Below are 26,331 nucleotides of genomic sequence, written 5' to 3'. Positions count from 1 at the left end.
AATGTAACTAAGTAGTAGGATATTTTGATACTTATCAATACTGGTTTTCTGCTACAACGGTTTGCAGTCATCCATCAGCAGAAAAGCTAAAGTTTGCCCTTTTCAAGTCCATATGAATTTTCGGGATGCAAAAGGTTAACCCAGCAAATTAGATCTTTGAAACTAAAGTGTTAATTGTTGACAGCATCGTTGTATTTCTGCTCTTCTTGGGGGAAATGCGGTGTTCCGCTATGTATAAATAGGATTGAAATTTCATTGGTGTCCTTCTAAGAAGCACTCTTCACAAATTGTTTCTGGGCTGACTAATTTAAAATTGACCAAATCCAGTTAAATCTCCTTTTCTATACACTGCCTTGTGGCTAGGATACAATGTATCCTCTGAATATTCCCTGCAAGCTGGCACAGTGTGAAGCATCTTCTTTTAAACAATTGCTCCCTCTGCAGCTTCCCCATTCAAATTAGCTGTGGTCCAAATAAACTTCAAGTTATTCGAACAGGTCCATTTAATCTGTTGCTCTGTCATTTAGCTTTACTCTCATGGTGTAACGTGTTCAGTAGGATGTCTAATCTGAGCTCCTTTTTATAATTCTAATAATTATATATCTATGTTCGCACAAATGCCTTTTTTTCGTCTTTCTGGATGTCAGCATGATTTTCTTTCATCTCGTTTTTAAAAATATCATTTTAGGAAAGCGCAACCGATGACTCGTAAATAAGGGGTATGGGGAAGAGGGGGGTATAGTCTTGTTCTTAATGGTAAGCTCAATCATAAAAATCATAAGTCTCAGTATAGTCTTGCAGCCATAATATATGGACCTTACGTCTTGGTCTTTACACAGTGTGGGACATATTTATCAATCTTTCACACAGTGAAGCCACCTTGATGCGCTGCATGAAAGGGCACGACTGCACCTTATTTAACATTATGCAGCACATTCCTATCCTTTCCTAGCCCTAGCAAACGTTTGGCTGCCTAGGACCAACGCAGGTACCCTTGCGTCAAGCTGCAAGGATGTCTGTGTTGCCGGCAGGATTGTTTTCATGCAGGAAGGGACATGTATTATCCTCTTTCTACATGTGCTGCAGCATGCAGCACATGCATAAACAGGAAAGAACGAGAAATAAAGATATTACTCCTTGTTACACTTCACCTAGGGAGGCACAGCATTTAGACAGATTCACAGGTCTACCACTAATTGTAAATCTGGAGATGAACCAAATCCATGGGTGGATGTGTGGGAATATCCATGGCCGCCCATGGAATGAGACTGCTGCAGAGTAACGCGAGGCAGCGATGTGCTCCAACTGGTCTTACTCTAGATTTATTAAGCACTGCTGGGCCACAGAAGTTGGCCTTGCATGGCTTGATACATTTCACGTAGGTTTCGTGGCAAAGAGAGGATGCAAAACCTGGTTAAATATGCCCCTACATCTTTAAAGTGCTAGGTGGTTATACTTCACAGAATCATGATACAAAACCAATGTCCCCTATTCTAAAAGCTCGTTTTGTTGTTCAGTCTTTCCTGGTTTACCACAGTAGTTCACCCTTCTTCACCACCCCCACCCTTCATTGTCCCCTTCAATTTTTTCCTGTTCTGTGATACTTCCTAGGGTGGAGGGGCTACCTTTCTCACCCTTTTCTGCACCTCATTTCAGATTGCTCTATATTAATCATTCTTGTTCCTCATAAGATCAGCTTCCATCTGTCTTGGACTATAACCTTTTAATCAGCATTGTCTGGATTTCCAGCCTTCGGCAACTCACTTTTGTTTTTACTCAGTCTAAGGTCCTGGTCACTGGCCGTCTAACACCTTTCAAATACCACACTCTCAAGGAGCCGGACAAGCAGGATTCCAGGTTTCAAACTTAAAGGAGCAAGCTCCTTCGACCAACTTGTTTTCCTCTTCCCAGTTATTAAAAGAGAAACAGTTCTCAAACTCCAAGTAACATTTATCCAAAACTAGGAATTCTTCACTTAGCTATACTGCGATATCTCCTTCATCAGACTGGCAGAACCACTTCCGTTCACTTTTTTTCAAATCTGAACAGCTGTACTTTACCAGTCCTGAAGTACAATGGCACTCTTGTTGCACAGTTTGATATGGAGACATCAACAAGGATTTGGGCAGTCTAGGAAAAAGCAGAAGACCGAGGTTTCATTAGAAGGGAAGTTATATGCATAGCGAATTTGGCTGCCTATGTTTAGTTATTTTATTCCCACTCCAGGAGGAACTGACGTTCCTATTCATTTACCATTCGTGGCAGAATACTTTCCATGCAAGAATCTGTCAGGAGAAACTGCGGTCTTCCCAAGAGGTCATAAAAAGAAGGATCTGCACAGTATTTCTAGTTCAATTTATTTGGTTTCAATTTCTACTTCAACATTGGTGATCCCAGTTATAGCATGATAGTGACAAGGACTTTTCTGCCATCCACAGTCGTTCTTGTCTGTATGGGAGTGAAAGAGAGCGTACTGGCTAAAAATAAAGCTACAAAGACTGAGCTTCTCCTCCTCTACACCGATACCACCTCAGAGGTTTACACCCCATGCTAGGATGCATTATCCAGTGTCCAGCTCCTGTTAAAAAGTTAGAACCACTCATTGTTTTGTCCTCCCCTCCACAAATATTTTTGAAAAACTCAAATTGCCTATTGAATGCCTACAACTGAACCAGAATGGTACTGCTTACTCTCTCTCAATCCACATTGCAGCTGATCATATTCGTGCATCTCTCTAAGCCACCTCTGGCTCCAAATTTAAACGGATACATTGGAAATTAGGTATCACCCACAATCTTGGTCAACAGTTTTAGAATTCAAAGCTTTCACTCTTGTGGTATTTTGCACACCCTTAAATTGAGGTGTACAAAAAGTGTTGTACCAAAAATCTGAAAAGAAAAGTGCAAATGTATTTTCCATTCAGGCCAACACTCTAGAATGTTGGAGCTAGGAAATCTATTTTTATCTGGCCTCCAAATAGCACTAAAATCGCAAGTGTAACTTTTGGAAAGTGGCAGCAGCTGTGTGTTCTACTCAATTTTATAAGCAATTAATTTAATGCAATACTGTCCGATTTTATTAACTTTTGAGATTAAGCATGTCATTGCTAACAATTTTTGCAACAGTCTCTGTCCAACAAAAGAATGGTCCAGCTACTCTAGAGTCAGTGGGGCATTGTATTGGTTCTCCTGGCTCAGTAAGCAGAAACCTTACAGTGACAGACTTTGCACTGGCTATTTAAGTGCATCAGACTGTCCACCCTATTTAGGGTATGTGGTCTTTTTTCTGTTTATGACCACCAGAGGGCTCAAACTGAAAAATGGCAACCACGCCTTTTTTGGGGGGGAGAGGGGTGGAAGGGGTGAACTCCAAGGGTGTCAGTCATTACATTTTGTTTTTACAAAAAATAAATTCTACTTTGGGAGCGTTTTTTATAATACAAAAAAAGTTTGCCATGTGGCCAAAGGAAATGCAGCGGCTGCTCAGCAAACTTTTGGTATCTTCAGAGGAGTTTCAAGGTGTTTCTTTAAAGGCACAGAGATCTGTAAATATGAGGACTGGGGTAGTCCACCAAGGGAAGTGGAGGTTATATTTCCAGGGGTGAGAAAATACCATACAATGGTTAGCTCTTTGAAAAGTGGAGAATACTAAAGGGCTTGCAAACATGCATTGTGGGTTCTGATGAAGGAACATACCTGTGCATGTGAAGTACTGAAAGGAATTAGTTCTCCAAAGTGTTATTGGTCTTCTGCCCTTACTGAAGTCTAGATGTTTGGAAGGGAGCTCTGTAATTCTAAAGTTATTTAGCCTTCTTACCTGTTTGAGCAGACAACCGATTTTAGGAATTAGGATTCTCGGGTCATTAATGATGCTTTATATGAAAATCCTTCTTTCTTACATCTTCAACACCATTGTCACCAAATATATCCTCTTGTATGCCAATGAAGCTTTGCTGTTGTACACAGAGGTGAACTGCACAGAAGTGCCATGTTGTATGCTAAGAGTTTTGACTTTGCTTGTACAATTATTTAGCTAGAGGATCAAGTTACTCATGTTCTCTGGTCTCTAACACCCACACCTTCACCAGCGGCAGCTCCTTCACTAGGACAGAGTAGTGTTGCCCCCCTTCTCTCCCGTTAGCAGCAGCTGCTGCTGCAAACCTTTAACAACAAAATGATAATAAACATAGTTTATCATCATTTCATTGTTAAAGGGGAAGAGCCACTGGAGGAAATGACCGGGACGAGGGGAGTGCACTGTGCACTCCCCTCAGTGCAGATTTAACTGGTGCACGTGTTTGGCCAGCCATCTTGAACTGGCCAAATACACATGCGCACTGTGCTCTCTCCAGCCCAGCACTATGTGGCCGGGCTGGAGAGAGCAGGCACAGGCTCCTAGTCTGCCTGGGGTGCCCTGGCTGGGCACACTGGCCAATCCCAACTCTGCTTGCATGTAGCATTAGGACTGGCCGCAAGGCAGGCAGAGAGCCTGTGACCAGTAAGGAGGAGCAGCGGCAGGGCAGCAGTGAGGCAGGTTTTTTTTTTTATTTTTATTATTATTAGTATTACCCCCCCCACCCCTTGTAACCCTTCACTAGCCTGTGGCTCTTTAATCCTGAGAATCTACAGGTAAACTGCGCTTCAGGGATCAGTACTCATTTTGGGTTCCCTGAAGCGCAGTTTACCTGTGTACATCATTTTGAAATTTAGACTGAGCTTAAAATATGAAGTACAAAATGTACTTGTACCAGCACATACAGGGCTCACCATGTAGACAGAAACCAGCTAAATTACTTCGTTTTCTTGAGTTGACCAACCCTGTGTAAATGTCTAAACTGTGAACCAGTTATGCATTACTGCTTCATTAGTGATGCAGATCAGACATTTTAAACAGCAATAATACAAGAATAGTATATGACAAAGAACAACGTTGTGCTCAGAAGGGTACTAAAAGATGGGTCACAAGTTACTTTCCAGGTATATTCGGATATAGGAGAACTTAAACTAGATTTTACATCCATCTCGATCGCGATGCTCCAGCTCTTCCATCTATTTTTGGTACGCACTATATTCACCTGAAGAAGCAACTTTAATTACCTAAATGTAATTTTCACAGCCCAAAGACTGTTGCAGAAAGTCCTAGGTATAGGCTGAAGCAACGCTGTAGTCAAAAGCACAAAAAAGCTACCATTAAAGGAAATGAGATCTTTCTGTATAGGACAAATTACTTAAACTGCTATGAAGTGACGCCATGTATCCAAGAACTATTTCTAAACTTAATTCATGCTCATTCTAAACCACACATCAGCAGAAGAGTTGGAGGGGTAATAAACGGTTTTCCAGTTTTGCTCCACAGTGAAAGTTCCTATGCATTGCTTAAAGGTTGAAGGCTGCTAGAGCAGACGACTTTAGGTACAAAGGGTTGAACCTTTCCAACCAAGACCTGTGTAGCATTTAGCAACTGGGCCATTGGGGAAGAAGGGCTGTCACAGTAAGATTTTACTACAAGTATTTCCTTGAGTATTTATTCTCACAGATACAGAAATAAGTTATTGCGTTTAACTGGTACATTGAACAGCTCATAAACAGAAACTATCCGGTTATCCACGTTTGCTCCACTGACAGTAATTTGCTTGAATTAGAGAAACGCAACCCTCTTTCATTCAAGTAACAGGGTAATAGTCAGGAATTAGATCGCCTTAATCAAAAGACTAAATATACATTCTGCACGCTACAAATTCACATAAACAAGCAGAATCCAAAACACTATAAACAGTTCGGCACAAGCTCAAGACCATTTTTATTTTTTTATAAAGGTGTAATTTTATGGTTATGTGAGCTAGCTTATTACCGTTGTGTATGAGATTTGGCAAAATCTGCATTTTATGTTATAATACTGGACATTCAGCTGTATATTTTACTGTAAACATTTCGTTTTAACTTGATATTCATGTACAACTATCAAGAAATACCCACACTTTTTGTACTGCTGGGAATATTTCTTGTAGTTTATCAAGAAAATGTGGACCCCAAGTTGAAGGGGACGAGGGTTTTCGCAGGGATCCATGTTTAACTATGTCAGACTACTACAAGTCAGGTGTGCCGCAGCAATGGTTATAGTACTGTGTAGGTATTAGGGCTGTCAACATTCATTCATTCATCAAAACAAGTACCCAAAAAAGGAGAAGGCCCAAGTTTGATAGCAAATGAGCAAATTTAGACACTGGCTGAATCGGTCTAGGTCAGACACTATAAAATTCAGGTTGTTTTCCTTTTACTCAGCGAACACCTCAGGGTTGATCCTTTGATGGAACACAGCTTGCGTTAAAAGCAATATACACCATCATTAAGGTATGTTAAACATTTCCATTAGTATTTTAGGTTTCACTGAAATATCGTACATTTATTCACAACGTTTTCCATTTGTGAAAATTCTGCAAGATTTTGTTACTTGTATTAATTGCAAAGAGTTTTAAATGTTAGGTGGAGACCATCTATAAAACAGGAAAGTCGGTACTGGGAGTGCCATAGTCCTAGGCTCCTTTCCTGACAACACCTGGGATGTCACCTTTTTGATGAACTGTACACCAATTTCAAAAGTGGTCCGTTTTCACGATATGCACAGCACTTTAAAAATGTACTTTGTGAACACCGCACACATGCAACTCTGTGCCTACCACTGTCACTTTGCAACATTAATGTTCATTACCTAATTTTCCTTTTGAGAATAATGGATGCCAAGAATGGAGCAACTAAAAAAGTCAGGGAGTACCAAAGTCACTATAAAGAAGGGCTTGTGTCTTACACTTAACTACCTAATCCCCATCACATGCACAGATTAATAACTAACGGAAAGAGGTGACAGCATTTACACAAGCCAGCCACTGAGCAAAAATGTGCCATCTGAAGACAATCAAAACTATGCAACACCCTTTGAAGAGGCATCCAAGGACATATGGTCACAAAATTAAAGTGCCATTGCCCAAAGGGCTGTTTTGAAAAAAACATTTTAGAATAGATTTTCAAAATATCAAAGGCTACCCTATCCATGGTGTATGGAGTGACATTTTTTGGAGGATAAATACCTTGTAGGTGGCTACTACTGGAATTTAAACAAATATCCAGAATCAAAATTTTAGATACAGGCTTCACAGTAACATCACCGTCAATCTTTAGATAGATGCCAGGACAATAAAGCTTAGTCTCTACTAATTTAAACTAGAGAGTACAAACACTTTTTCAACTCTCAGTGAGTGACGTTTTCAGGTGAAATTACACAGAACGTAAATAAGACTTTCCAAAGAAGGGGAGTGTGACAATGAAAACTGTAATGAGTCAGAGGCCAAAAGGGCTGGCAGATCACCTACTCCTATTGTCACTCTGTACCAACAAGCTTAAATGGCTCAAGAAAACTAGGAATTCGTACAGAATAATGTTGGCAACTGCAAGATAATGCAAATTAGACTGACCTTTGTCTGCATCATAAAACAAACTACTGCTAGGGTCATTCTAAAAGCTCTACAGCAGATAGGTACTGTTGGAATTTACCAGTATCTATCGTTGCAGAGAATCGTATGAATTACAGCAGCTACCAAACCAGTGGTTTTAGTGATTCTTATCAGTAGAGATTTTAAATGCTTGCAATGGAATGTTTTCATACCCAAAATTACTAGCACCTCTGTAAAACAGAAGCACAAGACAAATCTCCACCCACCCAACGAGTGAAGAACACGTATGACCTAGGTATGCACCTCTTACTGGCATTAAAGGTCGCACTTTACCAAATCCGGTCTCTGGTTCGAGACAGTTTTGCCATATCTGCTCACCAGTGGGGGATGTAGTAATCATCATTCAGTTAAATAGGACTCTCCATTGTTTATCTGCTAGAAGCGGCTTAGCAGTTTAAGACCTAGACAAGAATCGTGACTATTACTGTTCCTAAGGATGGTTTCTTACATTAACTTAGCAGGTTTCTCTGCAACAAACTAGGTATAGGCTGAAGCAACGCTGTAGTCAAAAGCACCAAAAAGCTACCATTAAAGGAAATTAGATCTTTCTGTATAGGACAAATTACTTAAACTGCCATGAAGTGATGCCATGTATCTAAGAACTATTTCTAAACTTAATTCATGCTCATTCTAAACCACATATATCAGCAGAAGATTGGCTGCATGCAGGAGGGGTAATAAACTGTTTTCCAGTTCTGCTCCACTGTGAAAGTTCCTATGCATTGCTTAAAGGCTGAAGACTGCTAGAGCAGAAAACTTTAGGTACAAAGGGTTCAACCTTTCCATCAAAGACCTGTGTAGCATTTAGCAACTAGGCCATTGGGGAAGAAGGACTGTCACAGTAAGATTTTACTACAAGTATTTCCTTGAGTATTGATTCTCACAGATACAGAAATAAGTTATTGCGTTTAACTGGTACATTGAACAGCTCATAAACAGAAATTCTCAGGTTATCCACGTTTGCTCCACTGACAGTAATTTGCTTGAATTAGAGTGACTATTTCCAGAAAGCATGTGCTTTTAGAGCGCTTCGAAGGCAAATACACACATCGGTTGAGGGTATACAAATGACAGAAGCAGATCTAATTCTAAATTCCCATTGCATTTTAAGTTTCAAGTTATCGTTGAAATCACAATGAGTAGGCACTGCCAGATGCGACTGACTGAACAGCATACACCTAACCCTTTAAAGTCACTATAATGAGTACACTGAAGAAATTTTAACTGCAGTTCAGGCTGTGTTGTAGAAATAGAAGCAACATGACAGGAGCACTTTGAGATTCCACAGCCTACACTGTCTTAGCTATCAGACACCACTTGCTTGTAAAGAGGATGGGGTGAGAATAGGTTCTCCCCCTCCCTCGAAAACGATCCTTGCTTTGGCTCAGTAAGTGTGACAGCAGATATCTGAGTACTAGGACCATGCAGCAGAACATGGGTATGTGTCTTGATAGTGCAGTTTGCAAAGGAGCATTATATTCACTATTTTACAGTACATGTCACCCCAAAATCCAGAAGCAAGAGTCTTCACGTTAGGATCAGTTGCCTGGCTCCAAAGCTGATAAAGGTCTTCAAAATGTCCATGGGAGGTCATCATTCGGTTATAAATGCATGGATGATGTGGAGCCTTCCCTTCACCCGAAAAAAATAAGTGATACTGAGGTACAACTCCAATTTTATTAGCACAGAGTCCCATAAATACATCATCAATGTAAAGACTAGCATTTAGTGTCTGTGAAGCTTCATACACTTTAGCTGCTACATCGCTAGAGACCACATATGCAGCACCAGCTGTGTAATCTGGATAGGAAGCCCACTGGTACATCTCGTAAGAGACATAATACTTGCTGTTTTTGTTCCGCACAGGAGGTGATCCACGGTGCACTCTTCCAATCCAGAAATCTTGAACATTAATTTGATCCATACTTTGAAGATAGGAAACTAGATTAGGAGTGTGCACAAAAATGTCATCATCTGCAGACATTATAAACTTTGCATGAGGACAGTAGGAGTTTACCCAACTGAACTGCAACAATAGTTTCAGAGTAAGGTTATGAAAAGTATCCAGGAAGTCCTGCTGAATGAGATCCTTGTATTTACGGTCTTCAACTAGGAGTCTTTTTTGCACTGGAAACCTTGTCTGGGAATCCTTCGGCACTCCTAAAGCAAAAACTATTTTAATGTTGGCTTTATACTGAGAATGCAAGTAATCTTCGTTTCCCCAGGTCTTCCGAATTAAATCCCTTCGGAGACTGTGCTCAGGTGATGTCTTAATGAACAGCAAGAGTAAGACCTCTTGTTTTTCGCATTTAGCCTCATGGTTAATCAAATATTTGTAGTTTGGCACACCGTGGGGTGTGTTCCTGGTAACACTAAGGCTCTCATTTACGAAGCTGTAGCTGTTTATGAGGTATCTGTAAGAGTAGGACTTCACATGGCTTACAACTGAACTATCCTGCTGTCCAATGAATAACATGAAACACAAGATGAAACAAGTGGCAAATACTTGCAAAAACTGCCATCTTCTTATTCTTCTGGCACTGATAAACATTCTCAAGTAATACAGCTTTGCTCAAATCAAGTGAAAAGGTTTTAGCTTTTTTCGCAGACTGTGAAAATTCTGCATAGATGAGGTTGATTGTTCCAAGTCGGCTGTCAAAAAACACATTCTACAGAAGCAGGCAACCTTTGTTTCAAAATCCTTTGGTAAAAGCCGAACAGAAGACTAGTAAGAACACTGCTTGCTATTTAAAGGTTCTCAAATGCCATCTTATTATTGGATTACTTCTATAGTCGAGGTATCTTCATGTTTCTTTCAAATTCATGATGGAGTGATCTATCAAATAAAACAAAAACAAATCAGAAAATATTTGCTTACATTTCCATTTAATCACACAAATTGAAATCACATTTCACAAACCAGAACTTAATCTATACCTATACTTGCAACACTGCAAAAATGCAAAACCGGACACTTCTAAACCCCAAGACCACTTTAGTGTTCGAAGTTTGCAATGGGAGATGCACTATAGAGTGTTCCTGGTACAAGCTTCAAGGTGTAATGCAGAAGTAGTAAAGTGATGCCGTAAAATACTCTAAATCACTTATCTATATCAACAGTAAAGACTAAACAACATGGAATAGGCACAGTAAATGTATAAACATTTCCAAAAATCCTACATACAAGGGCCAAAGGAAATGAAATATCTATCAGTCTGAGGTTAACACTTCAAATTAGAAGGTAATAAATAAGTTGATTAACCACCAACGTTAAAAGCTATGTTTTTTCCACTGGATAAAGCAAAGCCTATTTGTGCAATATTCATCCCTGTACAGCTAAGAGTATCAGAGGGAGAGAGAACAGGTAAATGAAAAGCAATGCTTGGAGATTTCAGATCATCTATTATTGAATGAATACAGTACCATATTCCAACTGCTCAACTTTGAGTTAAAGACAAGTAAAATAAGCGAATAAGCAAACTGGCATGTATCTGCGATGGCTTGAACATTACGAGATATACATGGATGTATCCTTGTATGTATAATTTAATATCTCCATTGTCTGAAAAATCGGATGTTATCAAGGAGAAGGAGGATTATATTGGTGTACATATAAAAAATATATTTGCTTATCGGTCTTCACAAATAGTGAGGTAACCAAGTTAGGGGTTGGCATATTTTCGGTCAAAAAGGCAGGAATTTAATTTCCAGAGTTGAAACACTTGATGTATCCTTAAAATACACTTAAGAACAAGAGTATCTGCTAATTAAAAAGCTAGCCAATAATGAATTACCTGCTGTTTTTGTTAGGTGCCGGAACTTTTTAATACTGCTTTGTAGGTGTGCAGTGGGTAGGACCTCATAGGAGTTAAATACCTTTTTAGAACTCTGTGGGTATTGCTCTCCAGACATTTAATATAACGATTTAAGACTTGGTTAGTTTAAAAAACAGAAGAATGGTCTATCCTAAGAAAAATCAGCCCTCATGGAACTGAAATACTGCCTGGCAGCGAGGTTTACTATGGTCTCCGACTGCTCACAAATGATCCACAGACCTGCCTAAAGGGAATAACATTGCTTGTTGATGATCAAGTAATTAAAGGGCTCAAGGTGCCAGGTGATTAGGTGTGAGAAGAAAGATGCCCATAGTGTCCTTTGGAGTGGGATTCTCATTGAATTTAGCTAAACTAAAAGGTGATAAAAAAACGGGACATAAGGGATGCGACCTAAACATCACTGGGCACAAATGTGTATTTAAGGAAGCCATGTCTATACACAAAATTTTAACTGGGACACAATTATCAACAATACACTGCCAAAACTAGATATGATTAAACAGGCAAAATTCTCTGCTTTAGTTCTCACCCTTGCTAAATTTTTAACACATGAGGTAGGGTGGTAAAACACAGTTTAACAGTTTGCCTTAAGTTCTACAGTTGTTCTGAAATCATATAAAATGCCTTTCTTCTTAGCATATTGACTAGTTTAATGAGGCAATTGTGAAGGTAGAAAGTGGCATGCACCACATTTCCTCGTTAGTAAAAATAAATAAAAAGGACTAAATAGTGCTATGCACAAACACAGTGATGTCAATTTCGCTCTTCCGGTCACAGCAAACCTAGAAATTAATTTCAGCAAGCTTGTGATATAACCCTATCTACAAACAGAGTGTACAATCTGGCCGCAGGAAACAGGCAAAGTTTGTGTCTTGTGCTTCCCTTTGGCATGTCCAAACTTAGATTTGGACTTACCTGAAAAAGGGTGAAAAGGACTTTTTTTGTGCTTGGAGACAGACTTGAAGTTCTCACTCCCTGATGGCCTTTGGATGCATCAGGGGGAATTAACTACACAACTTCCAGTCATGAGGGGCCAGAAGCAAGATCTACTGGTTACCTACAGATCACAGCTTGAAACCTATCATTTCATAATTGCAGGCAGCAACACTGGTGTCCAGTTCCTATTTGGTATTGCCCAGTGATTTGAAGAGGGTTCCCTTTGCACCCATCTAGGCTTGTCCTGTATCCCTGACGATTCTCAGCTACAACCCTTTCCCATCTGCTCCTCCCTATGTCAGTGTATTTCTCCTGACATTTGCGTGCATTAAGGAATCCTGGCAAAAAAAAAAAAAAAAAAAGGTTCTTACACCTCCAAAGGCATGTTATCGAATTATGAGATTATCTCTTTAGGTTTGACTCCATCCTAGCAATCGCTGCTTGTTTTTGCATGTCATGAAGTGATCAATAAAACCCTATGAGATCACTACTGCATTCAGTACGGAGACAAGGGGAGAAAAAAAAATACAAATACAAATAAAAGGCATCACATTCACTTAAAGTGGTGTTTCACTGTTCTGTGAAAAGACCACCACATATCAGTCCGAACAGTAGTCCATCTTTTACTTTCTGTTCTGCAAGATTGCCCTTTTGCACGTGAGCCTTTTATAAGTCCCACATAGCACACTGCTTATCATGAGGAGTGATAGAGTATATGGAACTTCTTCATTTATGGAGACCTTGCCACCAGGAAAGAAGAGGGCCTACCAACAACTTCCCTGGTTTAAAAAAAAAAAAATGATTACAAAAAAAAAATAAAAAAATAAAAATAAAATAAAAGGCATGTGCCACTGAGCTCGAATTTGCTGTCACATACTTTCCAAAGTCTTACTTACCTGTTGCACAGAAATAAAAGCTGATTGAAATAGGAGTAAGGGTACACTTTGGGGCCAGCTCCACGAACCTTGTGCTGTGCTGATGAACATCATTAAAACTCAAGCATCTACAGTTGACTCAATGTACGGGACACTAGTGAAGAAACACAAGGCAAGACAAAGGTCAGATCAGGATAGGTTGCAACAGGCAACATCTTTGAGATATGCAAGTACATACTTTGGTGTGTACACCAGATATCCTTGCTGTCAATGCAATGTCACTGGAATAAGACTAACAAGTATCCTTCAACCACATATCTTTAGTAGTGGAACGAAACAGTCAGTCATTTAGCAGTTTTATTGTAACACAATGCTGAGCAACCCTCTAGTCCAGTGGTTCTTAACTGTGGTCCTTGCAGCCCTCGTGGTCCCTGAAGCCTATTTAGCCGGTCTGCAGCAGCTCAAAAAAATAATGCACATTTACAGATTACTAAAGAATAAACAAAAAAAGCAAAATGTAAAATTGAAATAGGGTTTAAAAAACTGTTCTGTAAATGTGAAGGAATTTCAAACTGGAGGGTAAAAATTAAGTTGGTATGCTCATTTCGTCATGGGAGCAGTCTGTACAACTACGTCAAACACAATATGGATGATGGGTGGCTTCAGTGGAATTTAGAAAAGATTCAACATTCTCATCAAAATTAAGTTTTTTATACTTGTTTGTTAATTAAGGTATTTAATCTTTTGTGTATTTGTTGGATGAATGCCTGTGTCCGTATTTCTGCGTATTGTTTTGCAGTTCATCGAAATTGCATACGAGGTTTCCAGCTTCAGGTAATGACTCGCTGGGGACCCCCGGATTCCAATCACGATTCAGTGGGGGTCCCTGGACGCTAGTAATGGGGGCTCCCAGTAGTCAAAAGGTAAATAACCACTGCTCTAGTCTTAGCAACATACAAGCAAACTGCAGAGTGAAAAAGGCAAAGGCAAGTCACAGGACTTCCATATCAATTAATTCTGTACCCCAAAACTAAACATTTACTTTTTCTTCCTTTCAGGTTTGTTTTAGCACAGGTACCTTAGCTGCTTTCTTCCCAATCGTAAGAGGGCACGCTTGAGCAAATGGTTCGGATTAGCTAACTACACAATGGTAGATTGCCAACCGCTGCAGTTAAGATTTCATTAACTTTCAATTCATTCAGTGTCATTTGCGTTTACTCTCAACACCAACAAATTAAAAAAACTTGGCTTGAATATTATAATCTCACAGTTGCAACAGGTGTATAGCAGTCACCTTAGCTGAGACAGTTGTAGGCAACTGATGGGTTCATCTCACTGGGCAATGGCCCTCATGGTGTACCTATACAAAAATACACTTCTTAAAACTGAAGAGGCCATCAAGGGTATTACTTCTAAATGTAAGCGAGAATGCAAGTTGCTGTAAAGAGATCATTTGATTTCAAGCAAGAGAAACATGGTTTAACTTCTTCCCAACTCTCGTTTGAAGACTAAGGGATGGTTTGGAAGTCGTTGAGTGGTCGCCAAGACCTCGGAGGCAATCCTTTTGCTTCACTGGCAAGTGCCCACACACCATACTTATAAGGTTTCTCTGCCAGGCAGGAAAGGATGTCTGTGGAGCTATGACTTTAGTCGCTGCACAGAAGGCATTAGCGCATTACCTAGCAGGCCCCATGCTGAATGCACCAGCTCACAGATTTGATTTCCAAAATTAAAAAAAACTCCAAAATGTACAAGTTAGTTAATGAAAAAGGAAAAATGGCCCTGGCACGTGGGACGTTTTCTACCTGTGTAAAAGGGCCGTTTTGTTCGTTTCCCATTCGGGACAGACAAACTTTCCCTGGTGGTCTCGAACAGAAAAAATAATAATAATAATAAATACACACATATACATATATTATTTATTTATTTATTTACCACAGTAGTAGATGAGCTACCTGCCAAAGAGTTCTGCCGTCAGAGCCAGCAGAGGCTCTGCCATCAGAAACCTGGGGCTCCTCCACACTCTAGAGGAGGGGACGCAAGAGTTTAAAGAGATCAAAACTCTAAATGGGACCCAAAGTTGTGTATAGAGAAGGGAAGTTACAATAGCTACAGTTAAAGAAAATCATTCCAGAAAACCCGTCTTTTGGTGGCATCCAATTCCTGCGGCTTTCCCCGACTTGCACATTCCATACTAGCAACCATTTCGCATTATACTATTCAGTTTCCTAAGCGTTTGTTTCCTTGCACTCCCATCGGTCTAGTGAGCAAAATGCAAAAACGGAAAGGGTCAGTGACCGTCATCATATGTGGCATGCAGTGTAAGCGGGGCACTAGAATTCTGCGTTTCTGCAGCGTTTTCCACATAATTATGGCTTCATTGCATCTGTCAAATAATCCACAATCTACTACATCATTTACATAAACAAAAATACGTTTCTAACTTTGACAGCTCAAATGTTGCTTTAAAAAAAACGCATCAAACGTGGAGCTGCAAGGAGCCGGACCCTCGAGCAATTTATAAAGGTGAACCGGTCAACCCTTCAGTTGCCAACTGTTATATCCAAGCATTAAACTGGTACTAAAGAGGTGACGCATTTGCCCAGATAATATTCATGAGCTAAACTGACAAAAGAGCAAAGCAATACAACCGCAGAACGTGCCTTATTATTCGCTCTTCTTGCCGCATAATTTAGCCAGCCCTGCCCCCAAATTTGGTCCTTTGTTGTTACTTAATTCTAGTAGCCCCGAGTTTAGACCACTAAAATCAAGGGTGCTAGGTGTTCGAGCGAACACTATTTACTACATTTTAGTAATCTGACCAACAAAGCATGTAAAAACTAACGTTATGTGGAAAATGAGCCTTTTAAATCTTCGTCTTCAGTGGCCAAAGTGGAAACTTTAATAGTCGGTAAACACCCCTTGAACTATTACTTTTCAAAACTAATTAGTTTATTGTAATTCGATGTCATACTATACTACGTGAATACAAAAGAAGACCAACGTGAAGAAGTATTCAGACTAGAAGAAAAAAAAAGAACACCTATGCACACATTTGGTACGCAAAGATTCGTACCGACGACAAATACCGTTTCCGTTAAGTGTCTACGGCACCAGCCAGCCTTCTGAGAGTTCGATGCGTTTTTCTGCACCCCAACACAAATTAACTAAATCGGAGAACCCCACGTCACCCCTTTCAAGCGCTTCTAAAATCAGCGTCGAACACGCCGGCCTGCACAGACGTTTAAGACGTTTTGGGGGGGGGGATATTTCGCGTTAAAGAAAAACGATGTCAGTTTTCTCGTTTGATAGAAAAGTTACATGGCTTTATAAATAACCACTTTAGAAAGAGGTAAAAGGTGTGTTAAGCGTGGTGTGCCCTGTGCAATTTAGTGCTGCAGATGTTTTTATGCATGGTAACGACCAAACGATACAAACAAGGGTTTACTGACCTGTTCAAATACACCATCCGGTGCGCTTTTTCGGCTGCTCACACTCTGACGCTCACCAGCGTGCAAGTGGACACTTCCCCTGGACAGCAACCGGTGCTAGGAGCGCTCGTCAACAAAAGCCAGGGCTAGAGATCTGCCTGCGGTTATATGCACTGAATGACTGATAGCGTCTTCTGTCCCGAGCTCACCACTTCCGCCTCAAGGTCAAACTCCTTTTAAAGCCAAGCACCACAGCCGGCCCCTCCCTACAGTAACTTCGCAGGCATCACCCTGCTAACCCTCTTCACAGATCAAACTGAAAACGAATTGGAAAACCTCAAGAACAAACACGACAGATTAAAAGCTCGATTCTTGGGTGTGCCTGATGAAAGTGAATGCTCGCGTTTAATAAACAGCCTACCCCCAGATAAGGACCATTCTATTCACGAACTACCCATCACCTCTAGTTTCATTTTAAATCTTTAACGACAATAATGCCGACGGACAAAAGGCACGCAAACTTTCATGGGGCACATGCTTTTACCAGAGCCTTCTAAATTCAGACTAGAACTCTGGCAGCGAGGACTAGTCCTTTACCTTATGTCAATATTGTTCCCATGACTTAAGGTAGAATACAGATTCAAAGACTACGATACCCTTACCCTTCATTATTATTATTATGATTATTTTTTGCAGTGTTTTTGTGCAACATGACCCAGGCGAAGATAGGGAAGATCCATTTTACGCAGGAATAGGACACACTACGCCGTGCCTCATTACTGTAGACTTGTAGGTAGTCTTAACATCCAGAACACCAGGAGCATGTGCAGGCCTCCTGTGAGGAGCTGGGTCTATTATATGGTAGGGCTGTGCGGCCTACCGTGGAATACACTAGCAAAAAAAGTCTTTGGTCCAGACAGGCCAGTTTGAACAACCTTAAGCTCAACCCCAGGTAGCTATGGCTGCGAGCAGCAAGAAGGAAAAAAAAAAAAAAAAAAAAAAAAAAAATAGTAAGCCATTTAACACTACCAAATAACAAAATAAGAAAGCCACACAACACGAAAGAAACGTGATGCAATGTACAAAAATAGATTATACTTTTATGAATTGAGTCAGAGAGTAGCAAAATCCACTGAAGGGTTCCAGCAATTCAGATTTTTAAAGAAATTGAATTTTTAATCCAAGCCAAAAACAAGCATTAAGCACTGAATATTTCCACCCACGTGCAGGGACCCCAGAGCATATATAAAAAACACACATGTATATACATTATATGTATGTGCAAGAGTAAAAATCGTGCAGAGAATTTTAGTACATCTATATACATGTGTAAGCAATCATGCTGTCTATGTTGACAAGCAAGCTAAAAAAAGGTCTTATTTTTGTAAAGTTTTTCTTTAATCAAACTCCTCAATTAGAGCTAACACCTCTCTGCAATCAAAGAAGAGAGCATAGAAAGTATAAGCAATCCCATGTAGAGAGAAAAACTGCAGTAAAAATACATAGGCATTATAAGCTAATAGGCTGCATCCCAATTAACATAGCAGAACCAAATAACTCGCACCTTGGCTTTAAGACCCTGAGAACCTCCAATATCCCACCATGCCTCAGAGGTGAGAGAGAGGTGACAGTTGGGTTACAGTTAGGTCAGTACATTTTTTTTATTTTGTAAACGATAAGAGGAGTAGGCTAGACGATGAAAACTGCTGTATCTCCAGAATTACATCTGGGGAGGGGGGGGGGGGGGGGGGGTTGCTTAAGACTTTGATGAGGATACCCCTGGAAGAGAACTAGGATTTAGAGGTAATTAACTCAACCTTCCCTTCCAGGGGATCCTCCTCAATAGTCGTAAGCACTGAATAGATTAGCAAGCCCATCCCATAACCCTGGAGATGGAGAGGTGGAAGCACAAGCAGTTTACTTGGCCTAATTAAATACATTTCTTAAAGAAGCCTGACCCCCTTGAGTATCTGCCTTAGGATCTGAATCTATACAGTAATGCCTTGTATAAGTATGTACTGAATTCCATGTTGCAGCCTTACAGATTTTGGAGATGGGTACATTCTTCAGAAGGGTGGTCGTTGCCGCTTTGCCCCTTGTCAAATGAGCTTTAGGTCTGGCAGTCAATTGTTTGTAAGCCAATTGGTAAGCAATTACAATACATGAAACTATCCACCTAGAAATAGTCTGTTTTGAGGCAGCTCTGCCCGTTCTCATGGGGCCCTAGTTTATGAATAATTGATCTGATTGTCTGATATATTTAGTCTTATCGAGATAAAACTTTAACACTCTTTTGAAGTCTAGGGAGTGCAAGGTTCTCTCTGCTGGCAGATGGTTTGGAAAATAATGTTGGAAGAGATATGGTCTGATTAATATGAAAATCAGACACTACCTAAGGTAGGAACTCTAGATGGGTTGTCAAAACCACCCCATTATCATGAAACACTGCATAGGGTTATTTTGAATAGAGCCTGAATTTCGCTGACTTCTGGCTGGAGTAATAGCAACAAGAAAAGCGGTCTTCCATGTAAGATGTTGTAAAGAGGCTTTGTGTATAGGCTCAAAGGGTGGACCCATGAGTTTAGACAAGACCACGTTCAATTTCCACGGAGGGGAAGGTGTACGAACTGGTGGAAATACTTTTCTCAAGCCCCCTAGAAAATCTTTAACCACTGACATAGTAAAGAATGACGCTTGCTAGGGCGATTTACGATAAGCAGTAATGGCTGACAAATGTACCTTAATTGAAGAAAACTGCAACCCTGATTTTGCAAGGTGAAGGACGTAGGGCAGAATAATCTCCTCCTGAGCCAGAACTGGATTGAAGCCGTCCTGGAGACACCACATGTACAATCTTTTCCACTTGAATGCATAAGAGCGCCGGGTTGAGGGTCTTTTGGACTCCTTTAGACTATTCATACATTCCTGTGAAAGGCCTAGATGGCCATACTGCAGGAATTCAGGCGCCATGCCATCAAGCTCAGCAAGGGAAGGTTGGGATGAAAAACCTTCCCCTCTAATTTGTGGATAAGATCTGGTCTGCATGGACGCCTCCTGTGAGGCTTTTCTGATAGGTGGAGGAGATCTATATACCACCACTGGCGAGGCCATCCTGGGGCTATTAGTATCATCCTGGTTTTGGCCCTGCAGAATTTGATCACTGTGGGAATTAGGGAATGGGAGGAAAAACGTAGAGAAATGTCTGACCAGTCTATCAACAGGGCATTCCTCTTTGTCCTTGGTTGGTAAAACCTGGATGAGAAGTCTCTGCATTTTTTGTTGTTTTCATCGGCAAACAAGTAGATCTAAGGATACCCACATGGTTACAAAATGTCTTACGACATCGTGGTGAAGCATCCAGTCGTTCGAGTCTGAGAAGCTTCGGCTGAGAGAGTCCGCTTGTGTGTTCTGGACTCCAGGGAGGTGAACCGCTGTGATTGACAGCCTCTCGCTAGTAGCTAATGCCAGATGGTCTGACTCTCGAGATAGAGGGCAAGAAAGAGTGCACCTCCCCCCCCCCCCCCCCCCAACTCCCACCTTGTTCAAATAGTACATTGACATCAGGTTTGTGTTGTCTGTTTGGAGTAAGACTGAGTTGTCCTTGATGGATGGGTAAAACGACTTGAGGGCTAGGTGAACACCCCTCAAGTAACGCAGGTTGAAGTCGTACCACAGTCCTTTGGCTTGGAGAGAGCCCCTATGAGCCCTCAGCCCCGAATGGATGCGCCAGTTACCAGTGTTTGGGTAGGAATGCTCTGATGAAAAGGAACCCCTGTCAACAGATGTTGGTGAGCCCACCATTGTAGTGAGTGTTATGCCACTGGTGAGAGAATTGTGTCATCCCATTTGTCTGCAAATTGGTTCCACCGATCCTCCAGGTTTTCTTGAAGAGGTCTCATGTGGAACCTAAAATTCAGAAAAATTAAAATTCAGGAGGCTATGGAACCCAGGAGTGATGCCATTTGTCTGGCCGTTGGTTGTACAGTGTGAAGGTTGCTGTGACACTTCTGTGCTATTGATAATAGTCTCTCCTCCGAAAGATACACTTTTTTGAGGTTTGTGTCCAGTTGCTTCCAAGTAGTGGAGCCTCTGGGTTGGATTCCATATGGACTTTTGCAGATTTAATTGAAGACCTAGGGTTTTGAAGGTATCCAAAGTGATTGAGGTTTTGCAAGGTTTGGACTCAAGTGCTGCCTTTCAGCAACCAATCGTCAAGGTATGGCTAAATAAAAATATTTTTCTTCCTCAAGTGTGCTGCTATACAGTTGTAAAATGTTAGAGGGTCTGATTTTAGCTCAAAGGTTAGTACCCTTTATTGGTAGTGGTGGGATGCAACTACGAAGCAAAGGAATTTGAGGTGTTTCACTGCCTCTGGGATGTGAAAATCTGCATCCTGTAGATCTATGGAACACATCCAGTCCCCTTGATGGAGTTAAGGAAAGATTTGATGAAGGGCCAGCATTCTGACTTTTTTTTAATGTACTTGTTGAGATGTCTCAGATCCAAAATGGGTATTAAAGTTTTTTCTTCTGTACCAGTAAATAGAGGGAGTACACTCCTTTTCCTCTCTGTAAATCTGGAACTTTAATAACTCTTTTGTAGCAGAATGATAACCTCTTTTTGCAGGAGAGACTGGCAATGACAATCTGTTTTGTTGGTTGCACCAGAGGAGGAGGTGATTTGAAACAATGAGAATACCCATTTTTGACAATATTTAGCACCCATTTGTCTTTTGTTATAGAGCACCACTCTTCTATGGTTCGTAATAAACACTCCCCTCCACCCCCCACTGACCTGGAGTCGGTGACAATATCAGGGGAATCGAGTCCCCATTGTTTCCCTGATGTTTTGGGCACAGACTGAATTTGGCTATTCGCGCCACGTTACCTTGTTTTTTGGGCCTAGTAGAAAGGCTGTCCTTGTCTTTGCTGTTGCCTTTGGGTGCAGTGAGGGGTTTAAACCCTCTGCTCGTACGGACCTCATAGGGTCTATACCTTCGACGATATTCCTTGCGTTTTTCTAGTCCCACGGCCATGAGGGTGCCAATTCAGATTTCATTTTGGCAATTTCTTCATCTGTGTGGGCCCCAAATAAAGAATTTCCAGAGAATGGGAGGTTCATAATGTTATGTTGAGCCTGTGGTTTGAGTCCTGTTAGACGAAGCCAAGATTATCGTCTTGCACATATATGTGAGCGGCGAGCCCTCTGCCGCCACGCCGATTACCTGATTGGCTACTAGGCCTCCTTCCTGTAGGATTTCTTGAACATCCGGTCAGTCTTCTCTAGATAGTTTATCGACCAACCTGTTTAGAAAATCAGAGTGATCGATCATACCTTCCAGATTGCACTAGGTACCTTCATAAAGGAGACAGAGGTACCACACATCTTCCTCCCCAAGGAGTCCAGATGCTTGCTCTTCGTGTCTGGAGGGACTGTTTATGAGGATGCCACTGAATGGGTTTTCCTGGCTACAGCCAGAATGACAGAATCCGGTGGAGGATCGGTTCTAAGACATAAAGGGTCCTGGTCTGGGGCCATGTATTTCTTTAGAATTCGTGCAGGTGCTGCGTGCAAGCTTGCTGGTGTCAGGAAAGTATCCATGATTAGTTGCAAAAGCCCTGGAACCGGAGACAGCAACTGCCTAGAAGAGGAGTGATGCGGCAGCGTTTCAAATATTACAGACAATGACACTGTAGGTTCAGGGAAGTCTTTATTAAGCTTGTGAGCTCCTCTAGCCAACACTTTATTAGAAGTGTTTGTCGTCCACTGGAGAGACTGTTGCTGAGGAGTGTCTGTTAGCGTGGGCGAATAGTCTAATAGAAGACGTAGATGAGGTAGACCCAGGAAGAAGATTTGCGCCTTTGGTAATGGGATCGAGAGGTCCGGGATCTTGACCCTGGTCTTGATGTCTGTGACGATCTACTCCTTTTGCACAACCGAGGAGTACTACGCCTTCTTCATAGAGCGGGTTGATCTGTAGAAGATAGTGTGGTCGCCTGCTTGGCTGGAGGCTTTGAGATGGTATCCTTGGAAGAGATCGAGGGGGAACACATTGGCGAGTACTAAGTCCAGAGATTGATGGGCCGGGCTCTTGTTAAAGCTTTCCAACCATCTTGGCGAAGGTTTTATAGAAGAGACTTGCCTAGACTGTGACGAGGCTCTCAAAGACGCTATCAATTACCTACTTGGTATGTTTGTTATAGGGTCATGCGTCTGAGGCACAGACGTTAAGGTCGCAGTACGTGAAGTTGTTCTTTGTGCCGTCGTTGGACGACGTCATGGCGAGCCTGAATGGTGTTGCGTGGATGTAGGAGTTTGCTTCGATGTTAACCGAACAAGTGAGGAGTGTCTTGACATCAAAAAAAGATGGTGTCAACGTCACCGGAGGAGTGTCTCGACATCGAACGGCGTCTTGTTACTGATGGCGGAGACCTCGATCTTTGCCTCGACATTCAATGTCGAAGACAACATTGTTTCGATGTCAATGGGTCTGGCCGTGCCCTTGACAGAGTATCAGCACGTTAGTGCTGGCTCGACGTCAATTCATAGGATTCAACATCATGTCCTTTGACGTCACATGTGTCGCTGTTTAAGGAGCAGCGCTCCTCGAGGTCGGTGGATGACTGGAGTGGTGCCACTGACTGGGAACAAACAGGTATCTTCCTACCTGCTGAAGTAGATCTTGCTCGCCGTTTGTCTGAAGCACCTTTTTCTCTGGAGACCTTCTGAAGAGAGGTGGATGACATTTCAGCCCTCTCATGTAGGCCATGGAACATTATTCTGGCATGGAGGTAAGCACACTATGCTATGCAGACTGAGTGTGGATCAGTCTGAGCCTTCTTTTTATTACAAGCAGGGCATTTTACAAAAAGGGAAGGCATTTTCTTAAAAGAAAAGGGTTATTTTACTCAGAAAATTAGAAAAAACGTTGAGTAAAATGTAGAAAAAACTGTTTTACAGATTTTTTCTGGTAAAAAAACTCCAAACAATGAGAGCTCGATGCTCTAGGATACTAACAGAAGGAGCATGAAAAAAAGAACTGATCTAACTGTAACCCAACTGTCACCTCACTCTCACCTCAGAAGCATGGTGGGAATCTGGAGGTTCTCAGGGCCTTAAAGGCACGGTGCCAGTTCTTTGATTCTGCTATGTTATTTAGGATGCAGCCTATTGGCTAATAATGCCTCTGTATTTTCACTGCAGTTTCTTTCTATATGGGATTGCTTATACTTTCTATGCTCCCTTTCATTGATTGCAGAAAGGTGTTAGCTGTAATGTAATTGAGGAGTCTGATTAAAGAAAAAAAATCTTACAAAATAAGATTTTTTTTGCCTGTTTGTCAACATAGACTGCATGATTTCTTACACATGATGTACATGTACTAAAAAGGTCTACACAATGTTTTACTGATATATATATACATTTAATGTATATACATGTGTGATTATATATGCTCCAGGGTTCCCGCACATGGGTGGGAATATTCAGTGCTTATGACTATTGATGAGGATCCCCTGGAAGAGAAATTAAGATTTATCCAGGAACGTTCTTAAGGGAGGGCAACTTGGAAGGCTTTGTAGACACCAAGGGCCTCACCAAAGTCTAACCATGGGGGGCTTGGTGATGGAATGGATAGTTACTACTAAAGTTGTACTGTTACGTGCAGCCAGGAAGTTCTGGATATCATAATACCCAGGACATAAGGCGATATGGGCAGTGGGGGTCACAGCAATAATAAAGAAGCATCCTACTCAATCGGGATAGAACCTCCCCTTCTAGAACAGGTTCCTACAATTCAAGGCCTTCCTATACAATTAATCATGGGTCAAACACTTCTTTTGAACACTTAAATGTGTAATTATATTAGGACTCTTCTTTGGATCGATTATGCATTAATTTGTTTTTATTCCCCTTCTTCGGCTACATCACAGCAAAAGAGGAGCAAGTTAAGGAAATAAAAAAAACACAAACCAACACTAAGGTTCCAACTAGTGATGAATTTAATGCATCACCACATCTTTCACTAAGTAATTCTTTTCATTTGAATTCTACCCTAGAGATCATGCTAGATGAAAATAAGTTACTTCCCTGTAACTGTAGTTCTTCAGTATTGGAATATTTCATAGAATCACATGCTTGAATCATTCTCAGTCGTCGAGATAGGAGTCCTCTGTACCGTAGAAAAGACAATGTTCCCAAAGACATATAGCAATAACATTAAAACTCTTCATTTTAGTAATTTATCCAAGTCCTTATGTGAAAAGGACCAAACTTGAGCCTCAGCCAATCATAGCGCCCCACCCTCTAAAACCCACCTGAGAGAAGCTCCAGTACCTCAGATTTTTTAAGCACTAGTGCTTATCTTAAGGGTTGAACAAGAAATATTGAAGGTGAGCTTCCCTGGGAAGTGGGTGGGTCGCATGTGAATCTATGAAAGATTCCAATACTGGAGAACTATAGTTACAGGTAAGTAGCTTATTTTCTTACTCCAGTATTGGAACTTTCATAGATTCACATGCTTGAATCAGAATAAAGCATTATTCAGAGCACATTGCATTGACTATATATCATCTGAATTAGTGACATATTGCAGAGTTATCTGCAAAGACATGAAAGCATTATATTCTATAAAGATACTGTCACCTATTAGCATACCTATTTATGTGCTATCAGAACTACATGCAAATGGAACACGAACATCAAACCATGCAATGTGCGTAACAGAAAAGAAGGATGGAGAGTGGTAAAATGGGCTCACCGTTACTGGAACAGATGTTGCAGGACCGCCTGACCAACCGCTACATTTACTTTAGGGATGGCATCCAGACAGTAGTGCTTCGTAAACGTGTGAGTACTTTTCCAGGTGGCTGCTCTGCAAATATCCTGCAGGGGAACACCTGAAAACAGTGCCATTGATGCTGAGAGATCTCGTAGAGTGTGCCCTTACCAAAGAATGTAAAGGCTTACCAGCTGCTTGGTGACAAAGTTTATAGCAGCTACTATCCACCTGGCTATACTCTGCTTGAAAAGGGCCTGTCCCTTCTGCGGGGCACTGCACGCGACATACAGTTGAGAAGTCTTAAAAAAAAATGCTTGGTTCTCTCCAAATAAAATTTGGGATTCCTTTTGATGTCCAACAAGTGCAGAGCTCTTTCCGCCAGAGATGGCTGGTTCGGAAAGAAAGATTTCAGAATCAAAGGTTAGTTAATATGGAAGTCAGATGGCACCTTTAGAACAAATTTCGGGTTAGTACGAAGTATCACTGTATCATGTTTAAATTGAAGGAAAGGCTCTTGAATGGTCAATGCCTGGATCTCGCCAACCCGCCTAGAAGTAGTAAGGGCTAGAAAAAGTGCTACTTTCCACGATAAGTGCTTGAAATCTGCTCTGTGTATTGGTTCAAATGGGTGTTTCATAAGCTGAGAGAGAACCGTGTCGAGCTGCCAAGACGGTGGAGGAGGCCATACTGGTAGAAAAACTCAAGAGCCCTTTCAGATTTTTTTTTTTTTTTTACCAATCTAGAAGACCAGTGAGATGACCATGTCGGCAAACTGCTGAAGCGGGATATAGCTCCCAAGTGCACCCTGATGGATGCATGCGCCAAGCCTGTCAACGCTAGATGGATGAGATAAGGCAATATTCGCTCTGGCAGCGACAGCAGCAAATCAATCTGCTCCTCCTGACACCACAAACAAAACCTTTTCCATTTTAAATAGTATGATTTTTTTTTAGTGCTATCTGCTCTG

The 26,331-nt window shown here is 41.2% G+C and overlaps 2 protein-coding genes across 4 annotated transcripts in view; one reads left to right on the top strand and one right to left on the bottom strand.

Annotated features, from left to right (window-relative positions):
- MCF2L2 (MCF.2 cell line derived transforming sequence-like 2) overlaps window positions 1-26,331 on the top strand; it is a 1,607,631-nt gene that overhangs the window by 631,480 nt on the left and 949,820 nt on the right. The window lies entirely within an intron of this gene.
- B3GNT5 (UDP-GlcNAc:betaGal beta-1,3-N-acetylglucosaminyltransferase 5) lies at window positions 5,511-10,203 on the bottom strand. Its single transcript, XM_069213112.1, has one exon. The coding sequence runs from the start codon at window positions 10,056-10,058 to the stop codon at window positions 8,922-8,924; it is 1,137 nt and encodes a 378-aa protein (XP_069069213.1). The 5' UTR covers window positions 10,059-10,203; the 3' UTR covers window positions 5,511-8,921.

The sequence above is a fragment of the Pleurodeles waltl genome, chromosome 11, assembly GCF_031143425.1.
Source record: "Pleurodeles waltl isolate 20211129_DDA chromosome 11, aPleWal1.hap1.20221129, whole genome shotgun sequence".
Classification (NCBI taxonomy): Eukaryota; Metazoa; Chordata; class Amphibia; order Caudata; family Salamandridae; genus Pleurodeles; species Pleurodeles waltl.
This window is presented reverse-complemented; position numbering and strand designations above follow the sequence as displayed.